Genomic DNA, 21,209 nt, shown 5'->3' on the forward strand with positions numbered 1-21,209 from the left:
TCCAGTTGCAGCGAGCAGGGGCACTCCTCACAGGGTGCGCGGGCCTCTCATTGCGGCGGCCCCTCCTGTTGCAGAGCACAGGCTCCAGGCATGCAGGCTTCAGTAGCCGTGGCACGCGGTTTCAGTAGTTGTGGCTTGCAGGCTCTAGAGCACAGGCTCAGTAGTTGTGGCACACGGGCCCAGCTGCTACACGGCATGTGGGATCTTCCCAGACCAGGGCTCGAACCCATGTCCCCTGCAGTGGCAGGAGGATTCTTAATCACTGTGCCACCAGGGAAGCCCCCAAAGTTTCTTTTAAATTAAAGACTATATTAACTATATTCCTATTTTAAATATAGCAGTGTGTACATGTCAATCCTAAACTCCCAGTCTATCCCTCCCCCCACCCTTCCCACTCCCCCCAAGCTCATTCTCTAAGTCTGCGAGTCTGTTTCTGTTTTGCAAATAAGTTCATTTGTATCATTTTTTTTTTTAGATTCTGCATATAAGCAATACCATATATTTGTCTTTGTCTGACTTACTTCAATTAGTATGATAATCTCTAGGTCCATCCATGTTGCTGCAAATGGCATGATTTCATTCTTTTTATGGCTGAGTAACATTCCATTGTATATATGTATCACATCTTCTTTATCCATTCATCTGTCGATGGACATTTAGGTGGTTTCCATGTCTTGGCCACTGTAAACAGTGCTGAAATGAACATTGGGGTGCATGTATCCCTTCAAACTATGTTTTTCTCTGGATATATGCTCAGGAGTGGGATTGCTGGATCATATGGTGACTGTATTTTTAGTTTTTTAAGGAACCTCCATACTGTTCTCCATAGTGGCTATACCAATTTACATGTACCAATTGACATGTACACACTGCTCTATTTAAAATAGATAACCAGGGACTTCCCTGGTCTTCCAGTGGTTAAGAATCGGTCTTGCAACACAGGGGACACTTGTTTGATCCCTGGTCGGGGAACTAAGATTCCACATGCCACAGGGCAACTAAGCCTGTGCGCCATAACTACTGAGCCCACACACCACAACTAGAGAGCCTGTGTGCCACAACTAGAGAGCCCATGTGCTCTGGAGCCAGCGTGCCGCAACTAAGACCCAATGCAGCCAAAAATAAATAAATAAATATTCAAAAATAAAATAAAATAGATAACCAATGAAGACCTAGTGTAAAAAAAACAAAAGACTATATTAGCTATATTCCTAATAATTTTCTGTTGTCAAGAAAAACATAAGCTAAATAATGCCTGGCAATCAACCACAAAGAAACTTCAAATCAAATTTTGTAATTATCATCACTTTTCTTCCATTATCTATGCCACCCACCTACTTAATTTCATTGAAATGTATTTATGATAAGATACATATCCATTTGAAATCCTTTTTTGAATGCAATTGTGTTTAAAGGTGGCAAATTAAACCACAGGTTTGACCAGAATCAAGGAAAACTGAATGCTCTTCAATCAAATTTGGCCAAAGTCAGTTAACTTCTTAGAAACTTATAATGGAACAAACCAAGAGAAAGGCACAGCTCAAACTGTCACCACACTTCCTCATGTTGGCCCATCACCTTCATGAGACATCCTTTCAATCCTAAAGACAATTAATTCATAGTTTATAAATGTAAGTTTGAGGTACAGAGTAGATTTATTAGTAAAGAGTAGATTTATTATTTCTCTTTGGAAAGGTATCTCCTATGTAGCAACTAAAAATTCCACATGCAATTTCATAGTTAAATATTGGCACATCAGGGTTTTCTGATGGTACTACTAGGAACTAAAATTACCAATACCAATACCAACATATTGTCAATTAAAGTAGAATTATTTTAAGTAGAATTATACTTATGGAAACTTTTCAGGAATATTCCTTTTCAGTTTATAGACTTCATCTGATTTGATTTTTAAGGCCCTTTCAAATATTTTATATATATATATATAATATCTGCTCCTTTCTGAATCCCCACACTTGGAGTCCCTTATTCTCACGTATATGTATATGTATGTATGTATTTTTAAAAACTTTTAATTTTAGAACAGTTTTAGAGGTATGGAAACATTGTGAATGTGGTACAGAGAGTTCCTGGACCTTTGGAACCTAAACACAGATACAATATTTGTACAATAACATATTGCCCAGAGATTACTGCTGTGGTGTCCTGGTCAACCAGTGTAAAAAGGTAAAAAGCTCAGATAGTGATGATAATAATAATCATAGCTGTATTTATCAAATTCCTTCCTTACACCAGGCCTGGTATCAGGTACTTTACATGAATTATCTTATTTAATTCTCATAACAGTCCTGTAAGTAAGCGTTATCCCCATTTTGCAGACAAGAATACTGATGCTCAGAAAAGTAATTTACCCGAAGTCACCCAATTAGTAAGTGGTAGAACGAGGATCTGAACTCGGGTTTGTCTGATTAGACAGCCCCTGCTCTGTCTTAACCATTTGCTACACTGTCTCTCCAAGATGGGCCCCTGAGTTGCCATGTCTTCTGGTCTGTTATAAATCAGACTCTGCCCCAACCTCGGAAGACAATCCTGTAGGCAGCCTAGGCCCCTATTCCTGGCTTTGCCCAGATCTGGCTTCCTAGCCTCTCCCTGTTCCCAGTATGCCAAGTAGTTGCTTTTCCAGGGGATTCTAGATTGACTGAAACTGGAATTTTTGTTGGCATATTATATTGCTCTATCAGGCATCTGACTTGGGCAGTCTTTTGGAGTTAAAATATAGTATCAATTTTGAGTGTTCTTTTGAGTTGGGAGAAAATCTAGGTCCATTAATAAGTTCCTATGATGAGCGATGTATGCCCAAGGCCAAGAATAGTAAAAGCGCACAAGGGTAAGAGTTGAATGGGCTTCATGGAATACACTGAACTGGAGGTGAGATAATCACATGTAACTTTAAAAACAAAGCACTGTCCTGAAATACCAACATTTAAAATCATTTTTCTTTTCCAAACTGTTTCTTACTTCTTCCTCTTCACACACTGTGTAAGAAAGATCCACTGACCATTATTTCTGCACTTGCAAACATACTCTCAAGATTCTTGACATTTTTCAAGCCCTGAATGCTTAAGGAAACAAACGCTGGCTGACTGGAGGGTGTCTCCAAGGAAGAACTGCTTATGTCTGCTCCTTTCTGAATCCCCACGCTTGGAGCCCCTTATTCTCACAACCTATCACATCTTTCTCATTTACAATTCTCAGCAGGATCCCTCGTTGATGGTGACACGGACTGTGCACTAAACACCAGTTTCCTCAGTCCATGTAACCACTGATCTTCCTGAAGCTCCAAAATCAATCCGTGCTTCAGGACTTGAGAAAAGATTATCAACAAAGGGAGAGCCATCTAAGAGAAAAAGTAAATAAGTTCTTGCAGAGAAAATAAATGCCATTGTCATACACAGCAATAAGATTGATTAAATTCTTCAAGAATATGAGCTGACAATTCAAGCAGTGGGAATGTGATAACAAAGGTTTCACAGCTTCACAGCAACTGGGCCTCCAAGAAGCCAGCAAGGATGTCCAAATCTTTTTTTTATTGCTGTTAGGAAGAAAGTAAAAGTACCAAGATCAAGAATTCAATCTACTTCTCTTAACTTTCTAAACGTTGTATAAATAACTACACTATTGAACAAAGTGCAGTGTAGAATTTAATAAAAAGAAGTGCAACTAAAAATGAGATACACCTCCTCACTTTTCAGAGCAGTATGTTCTATTGTGGACAAAAGACTCGATTTCTCAAAGAGCCATGTGATACTATGAATGTAGTAGCTGGAATGCAAAGCAAAAGATCTAAGTTTTCAAACCATTTCTGTTACTGGTCACCTATGCTTTTCAACAAATCACCTCCCTTGGGATTATATCCCTATTTACAAAAAGGTGATAATTGTTTCTTATCTACCCCAGAGAATTAGAAGACAATGGGGCACTAAAACAGTGGGAACATTTTAAAGACCTTAAGAAGCAACAGCACCCTGGTGGGTAGGGGATGTGATAAGCGAGGAGGCCATGCATGAGTGGGGGGCAGGGAGGATACAGGAAATCTCTCTATCTTTCCCTTAATCCTGCTGTGAGCTTAAACTGCTAGTAAAAAATAAAATCTTTAAAAGAAAAAAAAAACTTCCCATTTTGGAAAAGATTACTTCTATTTTATGGAGAAATACTTTCCTAATAGTGAACTTGTCCAAAAAAAAAAAAAAAGATTTTATAACCTTAAAAAAGAAAAAGATTACTGAAAATGGATACAGAGGCCTTGAGTGTATCTTCGACCTATATAAGTCATAATGATTAACATTTCAAAGAAACTGTTATACAGCACGGGCATTTACTAATACGTTGATCCCGGATCTCACAATCCTATCTGTTCTATGTTGTAACAGTATTTCTTCTGGCACCAAGGAGGAGTGTTATCACATCACAGCAAACAAGTTAAATAGTTTGGGTTTTCTTTAGAGCAGTTAGAAAAGACTTTCTTTCCCACTTCTGCCTCCATCATGTTGCATTCTGCATTTGTAAAATGGTAATAGGGGTGATCATGGTTCTTGTCCAAGTGCCTGTACATGCTGAGACCCACTGGAGTAATATGGACTTCAAGTAATGAGACTGCCTTCTTTCTTTTTTCAATATTCCAACCCCTGATTTATGCAGCCAAAGGAATCACATCTTTCGGTAGAGTCACTGGGAGGCAATACCCTTATTTCAATGATGCTGTCAGTGCTCAAGGCTGTTTTCGGAAACATCTTCAGAGCCAGTTTACAAGCTTCCTAAGCAAAATGACCTCACCACTCCTGCCTCCAAAGAAGAGCTCTTGCTTTGTAGAACCTTAGAGTCTACTATGTGTTATTTTCATCTTAGCATGATCATGAAGAGAGAAAATCTTCAATAAGTAATCCCTGGGGAACTCCCACAAGGAATGAATTACTTGCAAAGCTACAATCTAGAGCAACACTGTCCAGCAGTAATATAACCTGAGCCACATACGTAGTTTAAAATTTTCTAGTGGCCACATTTTGAAAAAGGTAAAAAGAAACAGTTAAAATTAATTTTTTTTTTTTTTTTTTTTGCGGTACGCGGGCCTCTTACTGCTGTGGCCTCTCCCGTTGCGGAGCACAGGCTCCGGACGCACAGGGTCAGCGGCCATGGCTCACGAGCCCAGCCGCTCCGCGGCATGTGGGATCTTCCCGGACCGGGGCACGAACCCGTGTCCCCTGCATCGGCAGGCGGACCCTCAACGCTGCGCCACCAGGGAAGCCCTTAAAATTAATTTTAATAATATATTTTATTCAACCCAACCAGTTCAACATGTAATCAATATAAAAAATTATTGAGATATTATTTTCCATTCTTCTTTCATACCAAGCCTTTAAAATTCAGTATTTTATACTTACAGCACATCTCAATACAAATTAGCCACATTTCAGATGCTCAATAGCCCTCTGCAGCTAGTGGGCACCTATTGGACAGCACAGATCTGGATCCTTTTCTTCCCCAAATAATGAAAGCTAGTGAGCTATTTTGTATTGGATTAACTGAGTTCTTCTTGACATTTTCTTAATTCCTTTCACTTGTGAGTAGATGACCATGGTACAAGAAAGCTGTCTGTAACACTGGGCAGAGTTTGGCATTATAACAAAAAAACCTATAACAAAGTCAGTCTGACCTATATGCCAAAAAAAATGGAAATTGAAACAGAAATGGTAAAGAAAGGTCTAGAAGCTCTTTCACCCACCAACAATTTGGCCTCTGGTTGGCCTCTGAGATGCCACTGTAGCTTGGAGAGGCTGCCTGTGGCTTTCTCAAAACCGGGAGAAGCTGGAGACAGCTTTCAAGGGGAGGGGTTTGCCTTTGCCTAGGAAAAACAAAACCTGTGATCTAAGTTGCCTAACCATTCACAACCCAAACATGCTGAAAACAAAGGAATAGCGAGGGGGCAAGGACCTGGGGAGAGCAGTGAGCCAGAGGGGCTGGAGAAGCTGAGACAGGAATTTAGAGCTTAGGAACAGCAGGGGAGAAAGGAAAGGAAATTGAAGACTCAGGAAGTGCCTCTTAAGACCCTTCATTCCATTATCCAGGGAGACCAAGGAGGCCAGGCCTCCCTGCATTCATTCTTACCAAGAGTGCAGACTCCACGGCCCAGACCTGCACACAAAGGTACTTCATGTCTGTTGTGTGGGACGGAGGCACATCCTTTAAGAGGAGCCATACCAACCACCATCAAGATTTGCCATCCAGGACATGCAGTGTCCCAGTGCCACGTGGGGTTCTCTCACAGCTAAGCAAAATCCTTGGCCATGTGGCCAAGGGCTAGACTGCTTCCCCACCTCCCACTGGCAGTTTCGAGGAAACACAGCTCCTGCCTCAAGCTCTAGGTAAGGATTAGTGGGCAATTTTTGGTGAATGAATGGAGTTGATCTCCTTTAAAGAACTTTAAATTCTTCCATTAAATGATCAAGAGTGGAAACCTGAGATTTTGAACATTAAAAAAAAAAAATCCATGAAATTAAATGTATTCTGTTCCATAATTTGCCCCATTTCTTTTAATATAAAAATGTTTTAAATGACTAACCAGTTACATTAAATAATTTTCCTTCTCTACCTTCAAGCAAAATTAACATTCCAGGAGGACACATCCATGGTTTTGGATGTCCCTTTGAACACCAATGGGAAGGCTGGACTGGCCTAGTCACCACACCCAGAACACACCTTTGCTTCCCTCCCCCTGCTCGTCTGCTCATGCCACTCTCCATGCCCCAGATGCCCCGCCCTCTCTTTCCATTCACCTGCTGATATTTATCCATCGTTCAAGCACAGTTTAATTTATATCCTAGCTCCTCATGAAGCCTCTCCTGCTGACCCTGATCCAGAGGCTCTCTTCCAAACTTTATCTTTCAGTCCCACTCACTTGACTTTGAGCTGTGGCTTGTTGGTAGGTGGGTGTGTTGCTGGATCTCGAACGCAAGCACACTCCTCCACCTGCAAATATTTCCTGAGTTTTGTGCTAGGCACTGTGCTGGACTAGTGGCTCGACAGACTTTTTGTCACACTCCTTGAGCTAAGTGATTTTCAGCCTGGAGATCAGGGAAAAAACACAACTCCTTCTAGTGCATGCGTCAGAGACCCAGACATGGGAAAGGACTTCTCCAAGCCATGCACTTGCCTGGCCCCTGCCTCAGCCCCAAGGGAATGTGATACTTATGCCTCACATCTTTAGCTTCTGGTCTCTTCAGGACCAACACATTGTCCTAAATAAAATCGAGAGTCATGCATATTAACTGACTAATTCTTGTTGTCAGGAAGAAAATGATGACTCACATGGTCGGGTGACCTGACCTCACATGGTGATAGCGCGATGATCACAACCCACCATAGATACCAATCATGCCCCTCCCTTCAGGGACTCCCCGATGTGAGCTGTATGTACTGCACACAGGGTACTTTTGGGAAGTGGATTTTCAACAGATCCCACCATTTAGCCTGCTCTATTACCTCTGGACTCGAGAAAGACCTTCTAACATCAAACATGACACCAAAGTGGGATTTTAAAGCAGCACCACAAAGCCAACATTCTTAGTCCAAACACAGCACTCCCTTCCTTCTTGTACACTGTTGACGAACGTGTGTATGTCTGTGGATGTCAGAACATGTTACCAGATCACAGGCTGTTTTGAAAACAGATATAGCTTTGGGTTTTGTTGGTAGTCTCCACAGAAGTGGATGCCATTTTTAATGTTTGCTAAGTTTTTTGAAGCCATTTTTCTTTTTTAAAAACTCTTCCCAAATAAGAAAGTGATCTGGAGTAGAGACAATAAAGGAACAAATCACTGTACTTGGCACAGTCATCCTAGGAGGGGTTGATTAAGTGTGGACCATACTGTGAAAGAAAAATAGGAAAGAGATCATAGAGACCACAGTTGGTTAAGGGTGACAGCCGCCAGAAAGGAACAAACCCGTGGTGCCAATAATCTCTGAAATATTTTCTCATTAAAGACACATGAAAAAAGAACCTCCACTAGGTTAAGGATTATTCTGTAAGAAAGGAACACGCCTGGAAGGCAGATTTCTGTATACAGTGTTTTGTTGATGCTTGGTACCTAACTGCCAAAGTCAGCAAGAGACGCGATGGGGATTTTTTCAAATATATCATTATTATTGTTTTTAGGCCTGGCCAGGGGAATCTCATGCTTCTGAAAGCAAAGGATGAGCAGCCTTTTAGAGGCCAAGCACAGCAGGGCTATCTCCCACAAAGAGCTTCGGCCCTGGTTCCCAGGCCCTCCTTGGAAGAGCAAGTCTCCTTAAGCTCCTGGGAAGGAGGGAGACGGCAGCCTTTCCTCAGCTGCCTAACAGGGGGCCTCAGATCAAGTCGGAAAACCACAGCAATCACTTTATAAACCCAAAGTGGAGAGAAATCTGGGACAGAATGCCGGCACAAGCTAGCCCTGGAATGCTCCAATATTGGAGCAAATGCCTTGTTTCAAATATATTCCACACACATGCACAGCAGTTACCACTGCCTCGAGGAGAACCCCACACATGGAGAGTAAAATGGGGAAGAATTAGATTGTTTGGGTTCTTTAGTAGCTAAGTCACCCTCATTTTTTTGTTTTCTTAAAAAAACTACCACACAGTCAATCCCCATTACATTCTGGCAGATAGGAGTATAAACAATACACAGCTTTTGTTTGTCAACTGAAAATACTGGTTCCTAAATTTTTATCTTCCATTTATAATTAATGGCATTGATTTTTTAAAATTCCAGGCACAAAACACCTGAAATACAATCTATTTTCTGCTATTTCAGAAACTAATAATTCCTAGGCCATTTAGTCCCCTCTTTCATCCTCTGGTTGCCTACTGTGTATTTGCGTCTATAACTGGGGTGACCTGACGTTACTTCAGCCCCTTCCTCCTGCTGTGACTGTGGTTCCCACGTGATTATTTTTATGTAGAACCTCCTTTTCACCTTGCTTCATCCTCCAGTGCAGCCTATCCAACCTAACACTCCCCTGGCCTCCACAGGGACTTTTGGCTCTAATGAGCTCTGTGAGAAATGTACAATATAAGAAATGGATCCATCTTAAGTGTGACCTTTAAAATGGAGTGCAAAACAAGAGGTGAAAGTAAACCCAAACAAATTGGAAAGCTTATAATTTAGTCAATAAGTATGCTCAGTTCAATGTATATTTTCCATTAAGTATAAACTCAGGGAAAGGCCATTTCTCATAAAAGTGTGAAAGTAAAGATTATTTCATGTTTCTCATGCTAATAAATCCATAACATCAATAATACAATATTATATTATAGTATATAAGTAGAATTATGATAAAACATGGAAGATCTGATAAACATAGGCATTGAGAAGCATCTTTGCCTTAGACTCTGGGCTTGTGGATTCAATGGTTTGTCACAGAGAATACAAATGCAAGACTTTGTTCTGGGGGCCTCTAAAATGTATTGATTATTATTTTCTCTCAATAAAATAATCAACAAATCCGTATGCATTACTGCCTATTACTAATAAAACATTAAAAGTGATCCGACATGCTTTTAGCATGGACATTAACATGAAAATTCTGAAGAGGTGAAATGGGTTAATGACCTCTGGCTAGGGAGAAGATGGTCCTCGTCTTGTAGTTTTGAGCTATGTGTTGTTATTCCCCTCTACGGTAGTTGTGTTGAAAAAAGCACTATTTGCAAAGAGAAAGCCAGTGTGGATCCACTATATCACTTATTCACTTAACAGGTTTTCCTTAGCTTTGTCAGAAATGCATTTAAGAGTTTGAAGAACTTAGTGAGAGTGATTTGTCAGCATCAAATTACTTTGTTCCTGGCACAGAATTTCTATAATATTTATAAGTCTGCCAACTGCCTAATAAGTACATTTAAACTGTGAAGGAGTTCTCCATTTGTTGGTACCAGTTTTGAAGGGAATTCAACATACGAGGGAGAAAGGGACTAAGATTTAGGGGAATTAGTTAAGAATCTTTATAGCTCTAAGATATTAAATCACACATAATTTTGTGAAAGATAATCAGATAATAAATGTTAAAAGTCTAGGCTCTGGAATAAATTACTCTGTTTGTTCAGGTAGAGATGTGTGATTGAACAGGATCTGGTCAGGGTTCCTCTATGGTGGTGTTACTGGGTTCTGTCTCTCTCTCTCTATTCTTCATTAGGTAAACTCCCAGGGTTTGAATAAGTTACCCTAGATCAAAAGTTCTCAAATTTCTCTATACAGAAGAATCCCCTGGATTACTGTTAAAAATGAAGATTCCTGGGCCCAGATCCCAGGGTTTCTGATTTCATTCATTTAGGTTCTGATTTAGTAAGTCTGTAATAGAGTCTGAGAAACTGTATTTTTAAAAACTGAGATGAAATTCACATAACATAAAGTTAACCATTTTAGTGTGTCCAATTCAGTAACCTTTAGTACATCCACAGTGCTGTGCAGCCGTCACCTCAGCAAGTGCATTTTTAACAAACACTCCACTGCTGCAAGTGGTTCCCAGCTGGCACACTGCGTTACCACCTTAAGTGCTCACATTATGATGACAAGGGATGAGGAAGCCTCATGGGCCTCCTGCAGATTATAAAAGAAGATGTTTTTTAAAGTGTCTTCAAACGTCTGCACCTACAAAATATATGCCTTTACCTCTCCCTTTCACTAAATATAAGTGTGATACCAAGAAGCTAGTATATGTCAGGGTTTTCTATACTACTGGGTTCAACAGTTATTTGGATGCACCCAGTATTTTTATGCTTGTGAAGAAGAGCAGTGCCAAGTGAAGTAAAGTGAGAAAACTGGAAAAAATGAATCACCATTCTGTAACCAGCCAGTTCCAGGGCTTGTTTCCTTGGGTTTTAATCACATTATTATAGCACATTATTAAATTCAACTTCAGGCAATGAAATTGTCAATAAACACAGAAAAAGTCTCCAGAGGAAATTAGGTTTGTCCTTATAGTCAAACTCTCCTCTAAATGTAAGTGAAAATGGTTATTCTGATAAGAGTTAATATAAACATATAATAGCTGCAGAAAGATGTTGAGATCAATCGTTGTCTTCTCTTCAAGGTTTTAGGCTCAGTTTTCCTAGTCTTAATTCATGATCAAGTTGCTCCAGAGTTGGCTCTAATTTTAGCTCATTTTACTCACGGTTAGACTTCTGTGAAGAATTCTGTTAGATTTCTGTGAAGAACTACAAAGCCCAGCTGCGGTGATAAGATAACCCAGGTTAAAACGGTATCTTCCTAATGGCCGTTAGTGCTACTTCTCTTAACCAATACTCTGCTAAAATTACATAGACATAGAATAAGATGAATAACATCACGTTGTGATGAGTTAGAATAAGATGAAAATTCATTACAATGCGAGAAACCAGGACTCACAGGCAATCTGTAATGTCAGAGAGAACCCTGGAGAAATTTCCATAAACTGTAGGGCTGGAGAAGCTGAGCTGAAGAAACCAGGGCTGGTCTACCCTCTCTGCCTCGACGTGGAGCCACTCGCCTACCTGAAAAGAGGCAGGAAGGCAGCCCAGGAGGGGACAGTGCTCATATCTGACATGACCAGGGCATTACTACCTCTTCAACTTCCTATCTGCAGTGAGAGATCACAACTCCCAGAGAACAGTGGGCAGAAGAAAGGGCCTGGCAGTGGGGCACACTGCCCTGGCAAATGCCCCCCTAAGTAAAGCCCTGAAGGTGTGGAGACAGGAAGAATCTGCTAGCCATGCCGAAGAAGCAGCCCGAAGATAAGAAAATGTTAAGTAGGTCAGTCAGGTTCACTGGAGTGTAGGACACTCAATGCCTAAAGGCCACTGGGAACCGAGTGAGTTGTGTGCATCAACCTGACCCCAAGCTATAGATATGAGAAGGAATTAACCAGGGGACAGTGACCAGAGGCCAAGAGATGGCCACGCACTCTGGGCGGATAGATCCTCGACTGCTTACATTCAGAGGAAGAGTACATAGCTGGAAATGATTTACTATGGAAATGACGATTTTAGAAAAGTTCTATTTGGAAAGATTCAGGAAAATCATGGGTTTTATGGATAGAAGTGTAGAAAGCCAAAAAGTAGAGATTAGGGACAATGGGATGAGACAGAAGGAAAAGATGAGATGTAAAAGCACAGTTGATTAGGTTTAACAGGTACTGACCTCCAGTTGATCTGAGTTTGAATTCTCCTCTTCCATCTATTAGATGTATGGCTCTTATTAGATGTATGTCTATTTGGCAGCTATAACAAAATACCATGGACTGGGTGGCTTATAAACAACAGAAATGTATTTCTCACAGCTCTGGAAGCTGGGAAGTTCAAGGTCAAGGCACCAGTATAGTCACCTTCTGGTGAGAATCCTCTCCTGGTTCACAGCCAATATCTTCTCACTGTGTCCTCACACGGAGGAAGGGGCTAGAGATCTCTCTGGTGTCTCTTTTGTAAAAGCACTAATCCCATTCATGAGAGGTCCTCCCTCATGACCTAATTACCTCCCAAGGGCCCCCACCTTCCAAAACCACCACATATGAATTTTGGGGGAACACAAACATTCAGACCATAGCAGTAGACTTGGGCAAATCACTTAACCTCTTTAAACTTTGGTTTCTTCTTTTTTTTTTTTTTTGTGGTACGCGGGCCTCTCACTGCTGTGGCCTCTCCCGTTGCGGAGCACAGGCTCCGGACGCGCAGGCTCAGTGGCCATGGCTCACGGGCCCAGCCGCTCCGCGGCATGTGGGATCCTCCCGGACCGGGGCACAAACCCGTGTCCCCTGCATCGGCAGGCGGACTCTCAACCACTGCGCCACCAGGGAAGCCCGGTTTCTTCATTTTTAAAGTAGGGATAAAGAAACCCATTTCACAATGCTACTTGGAACTTTAATGATTAAAACATGATTAACAATGAGAAAGTATAGGAAAAGCACTAGAGCGGCCTGGGATGCAGTAAATATTTAATAACCAGTAGTCATTATTATTACTAACAAGCTTAAAAGAAAAAAGAACTGATTGAGGCAAAGAAAGGACTGCAAAGATGCTAAAAATACTATCAATAGTAATCTCCACTGGAGATATTAAAGAGCAGCATTAAAACTGCACAAATGTCTAACTGGTAATGCAAAAGAGCTCCAGCAGACTGAGAAAAAATGAAAAACTGAAACTGATGAAAGAAAATCTGAGTCAGTAATTCCACCTACTAATTAAAGCCATTTTTGAGAATTAAATCAAACAGAACAAAAGCAATAAGCTAAAATATGAACAAGGAAGACTTCCTGGAGTGAAAAATAATCTCAGCATGCAGATCAAAGGGCTCACTGTATTTCAGGCAAAATTAATTTAAAAATATTTTAAAGACCCACACCCCTAGATATAATTAAGCAAAAAATTTAAACTATGGAGATAATTTTTTTAAGCCTCCTAAAACGGTTCCGGGGACCAGCTTACCAGAGGGATCTTTCAAACAATCTGCAAAGTGTTCCAGACCATAGAAAAAGACGGAAAAACTTCCAAACTATTTTACGACATGTGTATAACCAATACAACAAAACCCAACAGGGAGAAAAGAAACCACCTACTCCACTTTTACTTTTAAATCAATGTAAATCTTCTAAATAAAACCCTAGCAAACTGAATCCAGCAGTATAATTAAAATACATACACACTATAAAGTTGGATTTAGCTCAACAAAGCAAAGATGGTCCAAGACTAATATATCTATTAATATATCAAACTGTCAGAATAGGGCAACCCAATTATAAGGTAATTCCCATTTTCTCAGTGTAAAGCTCCAAAAATTATTTTTGCCGACTTGAATAAATATTATAGGTATTTATGAAATAGTCAACTATCTATTTAAAATATGTCTATGTATAAACATTTGAAATCATATAATAAAAGAGATATACAGATCTTAAAATATTGTTTTCCACCCTCACTTATTATGAAAAAACCTCTCCCCATGCACACTTGACATCAGTATCTGTTGTCACAGGAGCCACCCTGAGACGTTTAACAGTTTTCCAGAGCTACCATTTTCACTTCTGTCTGAGTACTTCTCAGTCTATGTATGATACATCAATCCATGTATACGTTCATTTCAGGATACAATTTATCCTTAAATTGTATAATTGTGATACCTACAACAAAGGCTTGTTTCACAAACTTATAACTTCCAATTCTTAAAACAGTGAGGTCATTTCCCAGGAATAATTACTAAATCAGTATTAAACGTCTTGGACTCCTTTTTAATTGATTCTTTCCAGTGACCTCTATAAGCATTCAATACCAGCACTGATCAAAGTGCTTTACCAGGCTGTTCAAAATAAAGGAAATTGAAAACGACTCTCGGACTATGAGAGAACTTGTAAGGACTTAAGTATAAGATATTGCCCTCTTTTCTGAAGGGTAAGTCTTTTGGGGAAAACATATGTTATCTATACTCAACCTTTTTCACAGCAGGACACACTTAGAAAATTATAGTATTTGTATAGCACTAAAGCAACTGAAAAAGGCTAGTCAGGGTGGATGCTACCCCGGCCCTGCCGAGGCTTCTCAACAAATCAAAATTGCAGCACACCTCGGGGAAAGCACTGCTATAGCTTGAGGTCCAGTAAGAACTTCCAGATCATCGTGTCAGAGGCAGAAAGGGTGACACCTGGCTCTGCCTGGCTGTGTGACCTTAGGCAAGTTACTTAGCCTCTTTGTGCTTCAGTTCTCACATCTGCAAGATGGGATAATAAAAGTCTCCAGAGAATTATTGTGAGGATTAACTTAACTTATTCATGTAAAGCACTTAGAACCATGTCCCACACATGGTAAGTACTCAGTAAATGCTACGTTCCATAACCATGCCTAACTACAAGCAAAACAAAACAAAACAATTCTTTTAAAAGTCTATAAGTAGAATACCCAGATTAATTCCTCAACGTGTCACCTCATACTTCTCACACAGTCACTTTACAGTAAAACTTACCAGATGACAAGTCCTGACCTCACCCTTCGAGTTTCCAATCAAATTTTTGGGTTTTAGCCAAGGATCACTAGGGGTCTGAAAAAGCCTCCTTCATGAAAGACAGACCAAAACAAAGATACAAATGACCTTAGAAGAGAAAGAGACAAAGTTGGGAGTACAAGCAAACTTAAAAGTATATACAATATTGTGAAGCAACTATACTCTGACAAAAATTTTTTAAAAAGTAAAAAAAAATACATGTATGTGTATACCTAATACACACATATATGTATATGTATAAACATACCTACATACACACTCACATTCACATATATATATATACAAAATTAATGGTTAAGAGTGCAGGCTTTGGAGAAATAAATTATTACATTTATAAAATAAAAACAAACTTTACAAAAAAGGAGTTATCAGAAAACAGGAAAGAGTTTTTGACAATTAAAAAATATGGTGGTTGCTGCTACTGGGCATATGCCCTGAGAAAAACATAATTCAAAAAGATACATGTACCCCAGAGACTTTCCTGGTGGCACAGTGGTTGAGAAACCGCTGGCCAATGCAGGGGACATGTGTTTGATCCCTGATCCAGGAAGATCCCACATGCTGCGGAGCAACTAAGCCTGTGCACCACAACTACTGAGCCTGTGCTCTAGAGCCCACAAGCCACAACTACTTAGCCCGCGCGCCACAACTACTGAAGCCCATGCACCCTACATCCAGCACGCCACAACTACTGAGCCTGTGTGCTGCAACTGCTGAGCCCAATTGCTACAACTACTGAAGCCCGCGCACCTAGAGCCTGTGCTCCACAACAAGAGAAGCCACAGCAACGAGAAGCCCGGGCACCGCAATGAAGAGGAGCCCCGCTGGCCGTAACTAGAGAAAGCCCACGTGCAGCAACAAAGACCCAATGCAGCCAAAAATAAATAAATAAATAATAATAAAATAAAAAACAAAAAAAAATACATGTACCCCAATGTTCATTGCAGCACTATTTACAATAGCCAGGATATGGAAACAACCTAAATGTCCATCTACAGATGAATGGATAAAGAAGATGTGGTACGTATATACAATGGAATATTACCAGACATAAAAAGTAATGAAATTGGGTCATTTGTAGTGATATGGATGAACCTAGGGTCTGTCATACAGAGTGAAGTAAGTCAGAAAGAGAAAAATGAATATCGTATATTAACGCATATATATGGAATCTAGAAAAATGGTACCGATGAACCTATTTGCAGGGCAGGAAAAGAGACGCAGATGTAGAGAACGGACTTGTGGACACAGGTGGGGAAGGGAAGGGTGAGACAAATTGAGAGAGTAGCATGGACATATATACCCTACCATGTGTAAAACAGATAGCTAGTGAGAAGCTGCTGTATAGCACAGGGAGCTCAGCTCGGTGCTCTGTGATGACCTAGGGGGTGGGATGGCAGTGGGGTGGGAGGGAGGCTCAAGGGAGGGGATATATGTATACATATAGTTGATTCACTTTGTTCTATAGCAGAAACTAACACAACACTGTAAAGCAATTATGCTCCAATAAAAAAATAAAATAGACTTGAAAAAAATGGCGGTTGCAATGAATTCAATAGAATGATTAGAGAATAATGATAAGGAAATTTCCCAAGTAGTAGAAGAAAAATAAAGAAATAGGGGAGGAAAAAAACCTAGAAAATTAGAGGATTGACCCAATACCCAAATAACAGGAGTTTTGTACAGAGAGAATAGGAGAAAGGTGGGATAGAGGGCCAAACAATTCTGAAATAAAGAACACAAGGAAATTTCCCATAACAAAAGGATCTGCATTTTCAGATGGAAAGTGCTCTCTGACTACTCAGCATAATGAATAAACCACGATCTACACCCAAAGCACATCATAGGGAAATTTTAGAAAACTATGTCTAATGAGAAGGAGGAAAAAACCACATATATATAACAGATTAGGAATCAGAATGACATTGCCATAATGAAAATGATTTTTCAAAAAATTTTTCTCCCTTCTTTTGTTTTTTCTATAATCAGTGATATATGACTTTATTGTCAGAAAATTTTAATATAAAAGAATCTATACTTGGAGACTCTAGCCCAGATTTAAATGGTTCCATTTCTTAAGTGTCTTCATAATGTCACCATCTGCCTCTGCACTGATACAGAGACCCCTCTAGTCAGCGGAAGTCCTCTTCATAGAGGATGCCTGGGCTGTAGACATTGTTGGGGACAAGTCAGTCCAGGGATTCACTGCCCAGCTGCCCTGCATAGGAGTGTTGTCCACTCACACTTACTCAGTTACTGAGAGCTTGTTTTCAAGCATACTCCCAGAATATTTTGATATCTGAAGGAAGACAGAAGGCTCATAATTCTTTTTCCTTAGACACATTTTTCTATCCATTATTATGATGTCTCCACTCTTGCAGTTAGCATTTATTTTAATAAGGAACTGCTAAATGCTCCAATTTATCTTCATTCCATTTATTGAATACTATGTCCTAGGCTCTGCCAAGAGATGATTTTCCTATTGACGGACTTACCTGTGGAGAAGATGAACACCGTGTTGTTCCAGAGTCCACGGCTTTTTAAGGCTGTGGTGACAGTTCCCACTGCTTCATCCATAAGAGACACCATTCCTGCATAGTAATGCCTATTCTTATCTTGGATAAAGTCGTATGGCTTCAGGTATTCCTTGGGGACCTGAAGGGGCTCGTGGACAGACTGGAGAGCAAGGTAGAGAAACAGAGGCTGGAAAGAGAGTTTGTGCAAATCAGTTAAGAGGGCTTGGAAGCATTAAATATATAGAGAGAAGCCCACATTTATCAGTTAATAAAAGTAATATTCAGACAACCCACAAACTGGGTTAGAAATATTTGTAAGTCATATATCAGATAAGGGACTTGTATCTAGAATATATTAAGAACCCTTACAACTCAATAATAAAACTCAATTAACCCAACTACAAAATGGGCAAAGAATCTGAATAGATGTTTCTCCAAAGGAGATATACAAATGGCCAATAAGCACATGAAAAGATGCTCTGCATCATTAGTCGTTAGGGAAATGCAAATAAAAACCACACTGACATACCACTTCACACCCACTAGGAGGGTTATAATTTTAAAAATGGAAAATCAGAAGTGTTGGTGAGGATGTGGAAAAACTGAAACCCTCATTCATTGCTGATGGGGATGTAAAGTGGTGCAGCCAGTTTGAAAAACAACTTGGCAGTTCCTGAAATTGTTAAAGATATAGTTACCATATGAGTCAGCATTTCCACCCCTAGAAAAACAAAAGCATAAATCCACACAAAACTTGTACATGGATGATCACAGTGGCATTATTCATCATAGCCAAAAAGTGGAAACAACTAAAATGTCCACCGGTTGATGAATGGATTAACAAAATGTGGTATATTTTCAGCAATAGACAGGAATAAAAGGAATATGATGCAGCCGTAAAAAGGAATGAAGTACTGACACATCCTACAACATAGATGCACCTTGAAAACATTATGTTAAGTGACAGAAACCAATCACAAAGATCACGTTTTGTATGATTCCATTCATATAAAATGTCCAGAATAGGCAAATCTATGGAAACAGAAAGTAGATTAGTGGTTGCCTGAAGCTGTAGGGAGTTGTGGGGGAGAGGAGGGATGAGTGACTCCTAACAGGTACAAGACTTCTTTTGGGGGCGGTGAAAATGTTCTAAACTTAGACTGTGGTGATGGTAGCACAACTCTGTGAGTTTACTATTGAATTGTGTACTTTAAATGGGTGGATTTTATGAAAATAAAAGCTTGAGTTCTAAAATGGCCTAGAAAGCTCTGATCCAAACAAATAATAATAATAATACCAATAATTCTGTCTCATGTAATACTCAAAACCACCTTGCTACACCCATTTTACAAGTAAGTTAACTGAGGCTTAGAAAGGTTATATGACTTGCACAAGTTTGTATTAATTGCAGAGCAATTTCCTATTGGAAACCCCACTATTACAGTGTGGCTATGTCCCAATAGATGGGTTGGCTTTCTGCTTTAGTTGAAAAATAAGTTACCACCTTTTAGGAGAGGTTTAAGGATTGTTTATATTTTTAGAAGAAAACAAGTGAACACCATGCCTTGCTAGTCTTTGATCTAGGACCAAACATAAGGCCAATTTAATTCCTGGAAACTAAGGAGTATGATACATTGATTCATTTTACCTCTTACCCAATTTACAGAATTTAATGTTAATGATATTCTGCGTCAGCCTCTTCCTCTTAATGAGTCTTTCTGAAGGCTCTCTTCACTGTGCTCCTATAGAATTCTTTAATGAATTGAAAACCCTCAAAGAGACAACAACTGGCTCAACCCAACAGTAAAAACGTAATTCTGTTGGAGTATTTGAGGTATTTAAATCTCATAAAGGAATGGGGAAAAGTTAGAATGCAGACTGGGAGGTGGGCTCATATTTCATTCATTACTGTTGATAAATTGTTTTAAATTACATATTACACATCACTGTGATACAGTAATGGGTATACATATATAGAACTCAAATAGACACCCAAGACAGTATTTTTAGTTCAGATCTTTGGAACTTAGAAACACCTTTTCCCAAAAATCAAAATGTTCAAAATGGCTGTTCAATATCAAAGACATCACTTTAAAACCTATTTTACTAAGGAGGCAGGTGATGGAATAAAAACGATGATGATGTAGACCCTAGGCTACATTTGGAACACATTCCAAATTCCAACTCCAAAAGGCAACACTAACCACCTTGACAGGCTTTAGCTCTGCCTCTGCTGCTCCTTGACACACGCGCGTTCTCCTCCAGCCACACAAGTCACACTGAAAAGTCCATGTTCCTCCAGACCATGGTGAAGGGAATCCCAGCAGATGTCCCGCCCAGGTGGGGAGGGAGAACCCTGGGCTAAGATGTTCGGAGGGGAAAGGATGTGCAGGGACATCCAGGACCTGCCAGCGCAGTGAGGTTCTGCAGTGGGAACTGCCGTCTGGATCTTCAGCACTAGACCAAGCCCATGCCCCAGCCACCAGCCAAGGTCTGGATGCGGACGGATTAAAAATTGGAAAGCTACAACAATTTGCAACCCACATAAAGTTTTAAAAATCAGGAAATGTCACATGAAAACCTGTTTTGTTTAGTTTTTTTATTTTCTTGAAAAATCAGAACTTCTGACAACTCCAGGTCCACACTCCATCTGACAACAAATGGCTGGAGTATGAGAAACAGAGACCCCCGGCCTCCCCCAAGGGCTCTCTTATTTTCTAGTCTCCCCACTGTCCTACCTGAATGACTTCATTTATTTAGGGTAGCAGCCTGGCCCTTGTAAACATAAGACTTTGTGACCCTGGTCTGGATTCTCTACAGTGGACAGGGGTAGAGAAATGAAAAAGGGAGCTCACTGTTGCAGGAGAAAGTGCTCACCCAGGCCATCATGGGCAACTCGGCAGCTCCCGTCATTAAGGAGAGAAAGGGGAAGGAAGGCAGGTCATTTCCAGCCAACAAGTGATCCCTGGAGGCGATAGCTGGGGAGGGTGGTGGAGGAGAGATCTCATAACCACTCTGGGGAAAAAATAATGTTTCTGGGACCATCATTAAAGGGTCTTATAAATATTCAGTGTGGAAATCATTCTACACACTTTGTTAAATATAGCAAGAAATTACCTGAAAACCTTTCCTGTAATTATTCTTTAGTGGTTGAAGACATGACCGTGGCTCTTGAGGGATTAAAATGATAATACTACAACAATTCCCCCATTTATCCAGTGGTCAGGCTCCTGTTAGTTCAAACAGAAGGGGCATAACTGAGAAGAGAAAATGAAAACAACCCCTGGGAGATGCAGTCTTCCCTGGCCTATGACTGTTACAGGCCCCGCAAAGGCCTCGTGCTACCTGCCAACTAGACTTACAGGTAAAGGTGATTCTTGAACAAAACAAGTTGTCTTTTTCCCATTTCATCAACAGTGATCTAGGACCATTTAGTGTATGGGCAAACATCCTTGCACACATCGGTATGGCTCTGGGTCACCAGGAGTCAGAATGATAAACAGTGTAGCCCATTTAATGAGGTGAGGACCAATGTACCACATTTTAGAGTATTTCCATCCAATATTGTAAAAATAAAGTTTCAGTTCTCACAAGGTGAACTTTATTCATGGAACAACTCATCTGCCAACAGTGCTAGATATGAAACATTTCTATACTACTTTTAAATTGAAAAAAAAAAA

General features: G+C 40.1%; 1 protein-coding gene across 1 annotated transcript in view; it reads right to left on the reverse strand.

Annotated features, from left to right (window-relative positions):
• The window catches only part of ARSB (arylsulfatase B), a 175,247-nt gene that overhangs the window by 120,436 nt on the left and 33,602 nt on the right, over nucleotides 1-21,209 (reverse strand). Inside the window, exon 4 of the mRNA XM_022594098.3 lies at nucleotides 17,509-17,716. Coding sequence (XP_022449806.2) covers nucleotides 17,509-17,716 — 208 coding nt within the window. The remainder of the gene's footprint in view (nucleotides 1-17,508; nucleotides 17,717-21,209) is intronic.

Source organism: Delphinapterus leucas, chromosome 3, assembly GCF_059928025.1.
Source record: "Delphinapterus leucas isolate spDelLeu-1000000601 "Yukka" chromosome 3, BTC_Dleu_Yukka2, whole genome shotgun sequence".
NCBI classification, from domain to species: domain Eukaryota; kingdom Metazoa; phylum Chordata; class Mammalia; order Artiodactyla; family Monodontidae; genus Delphinapterus; species Delphinapterus leucas.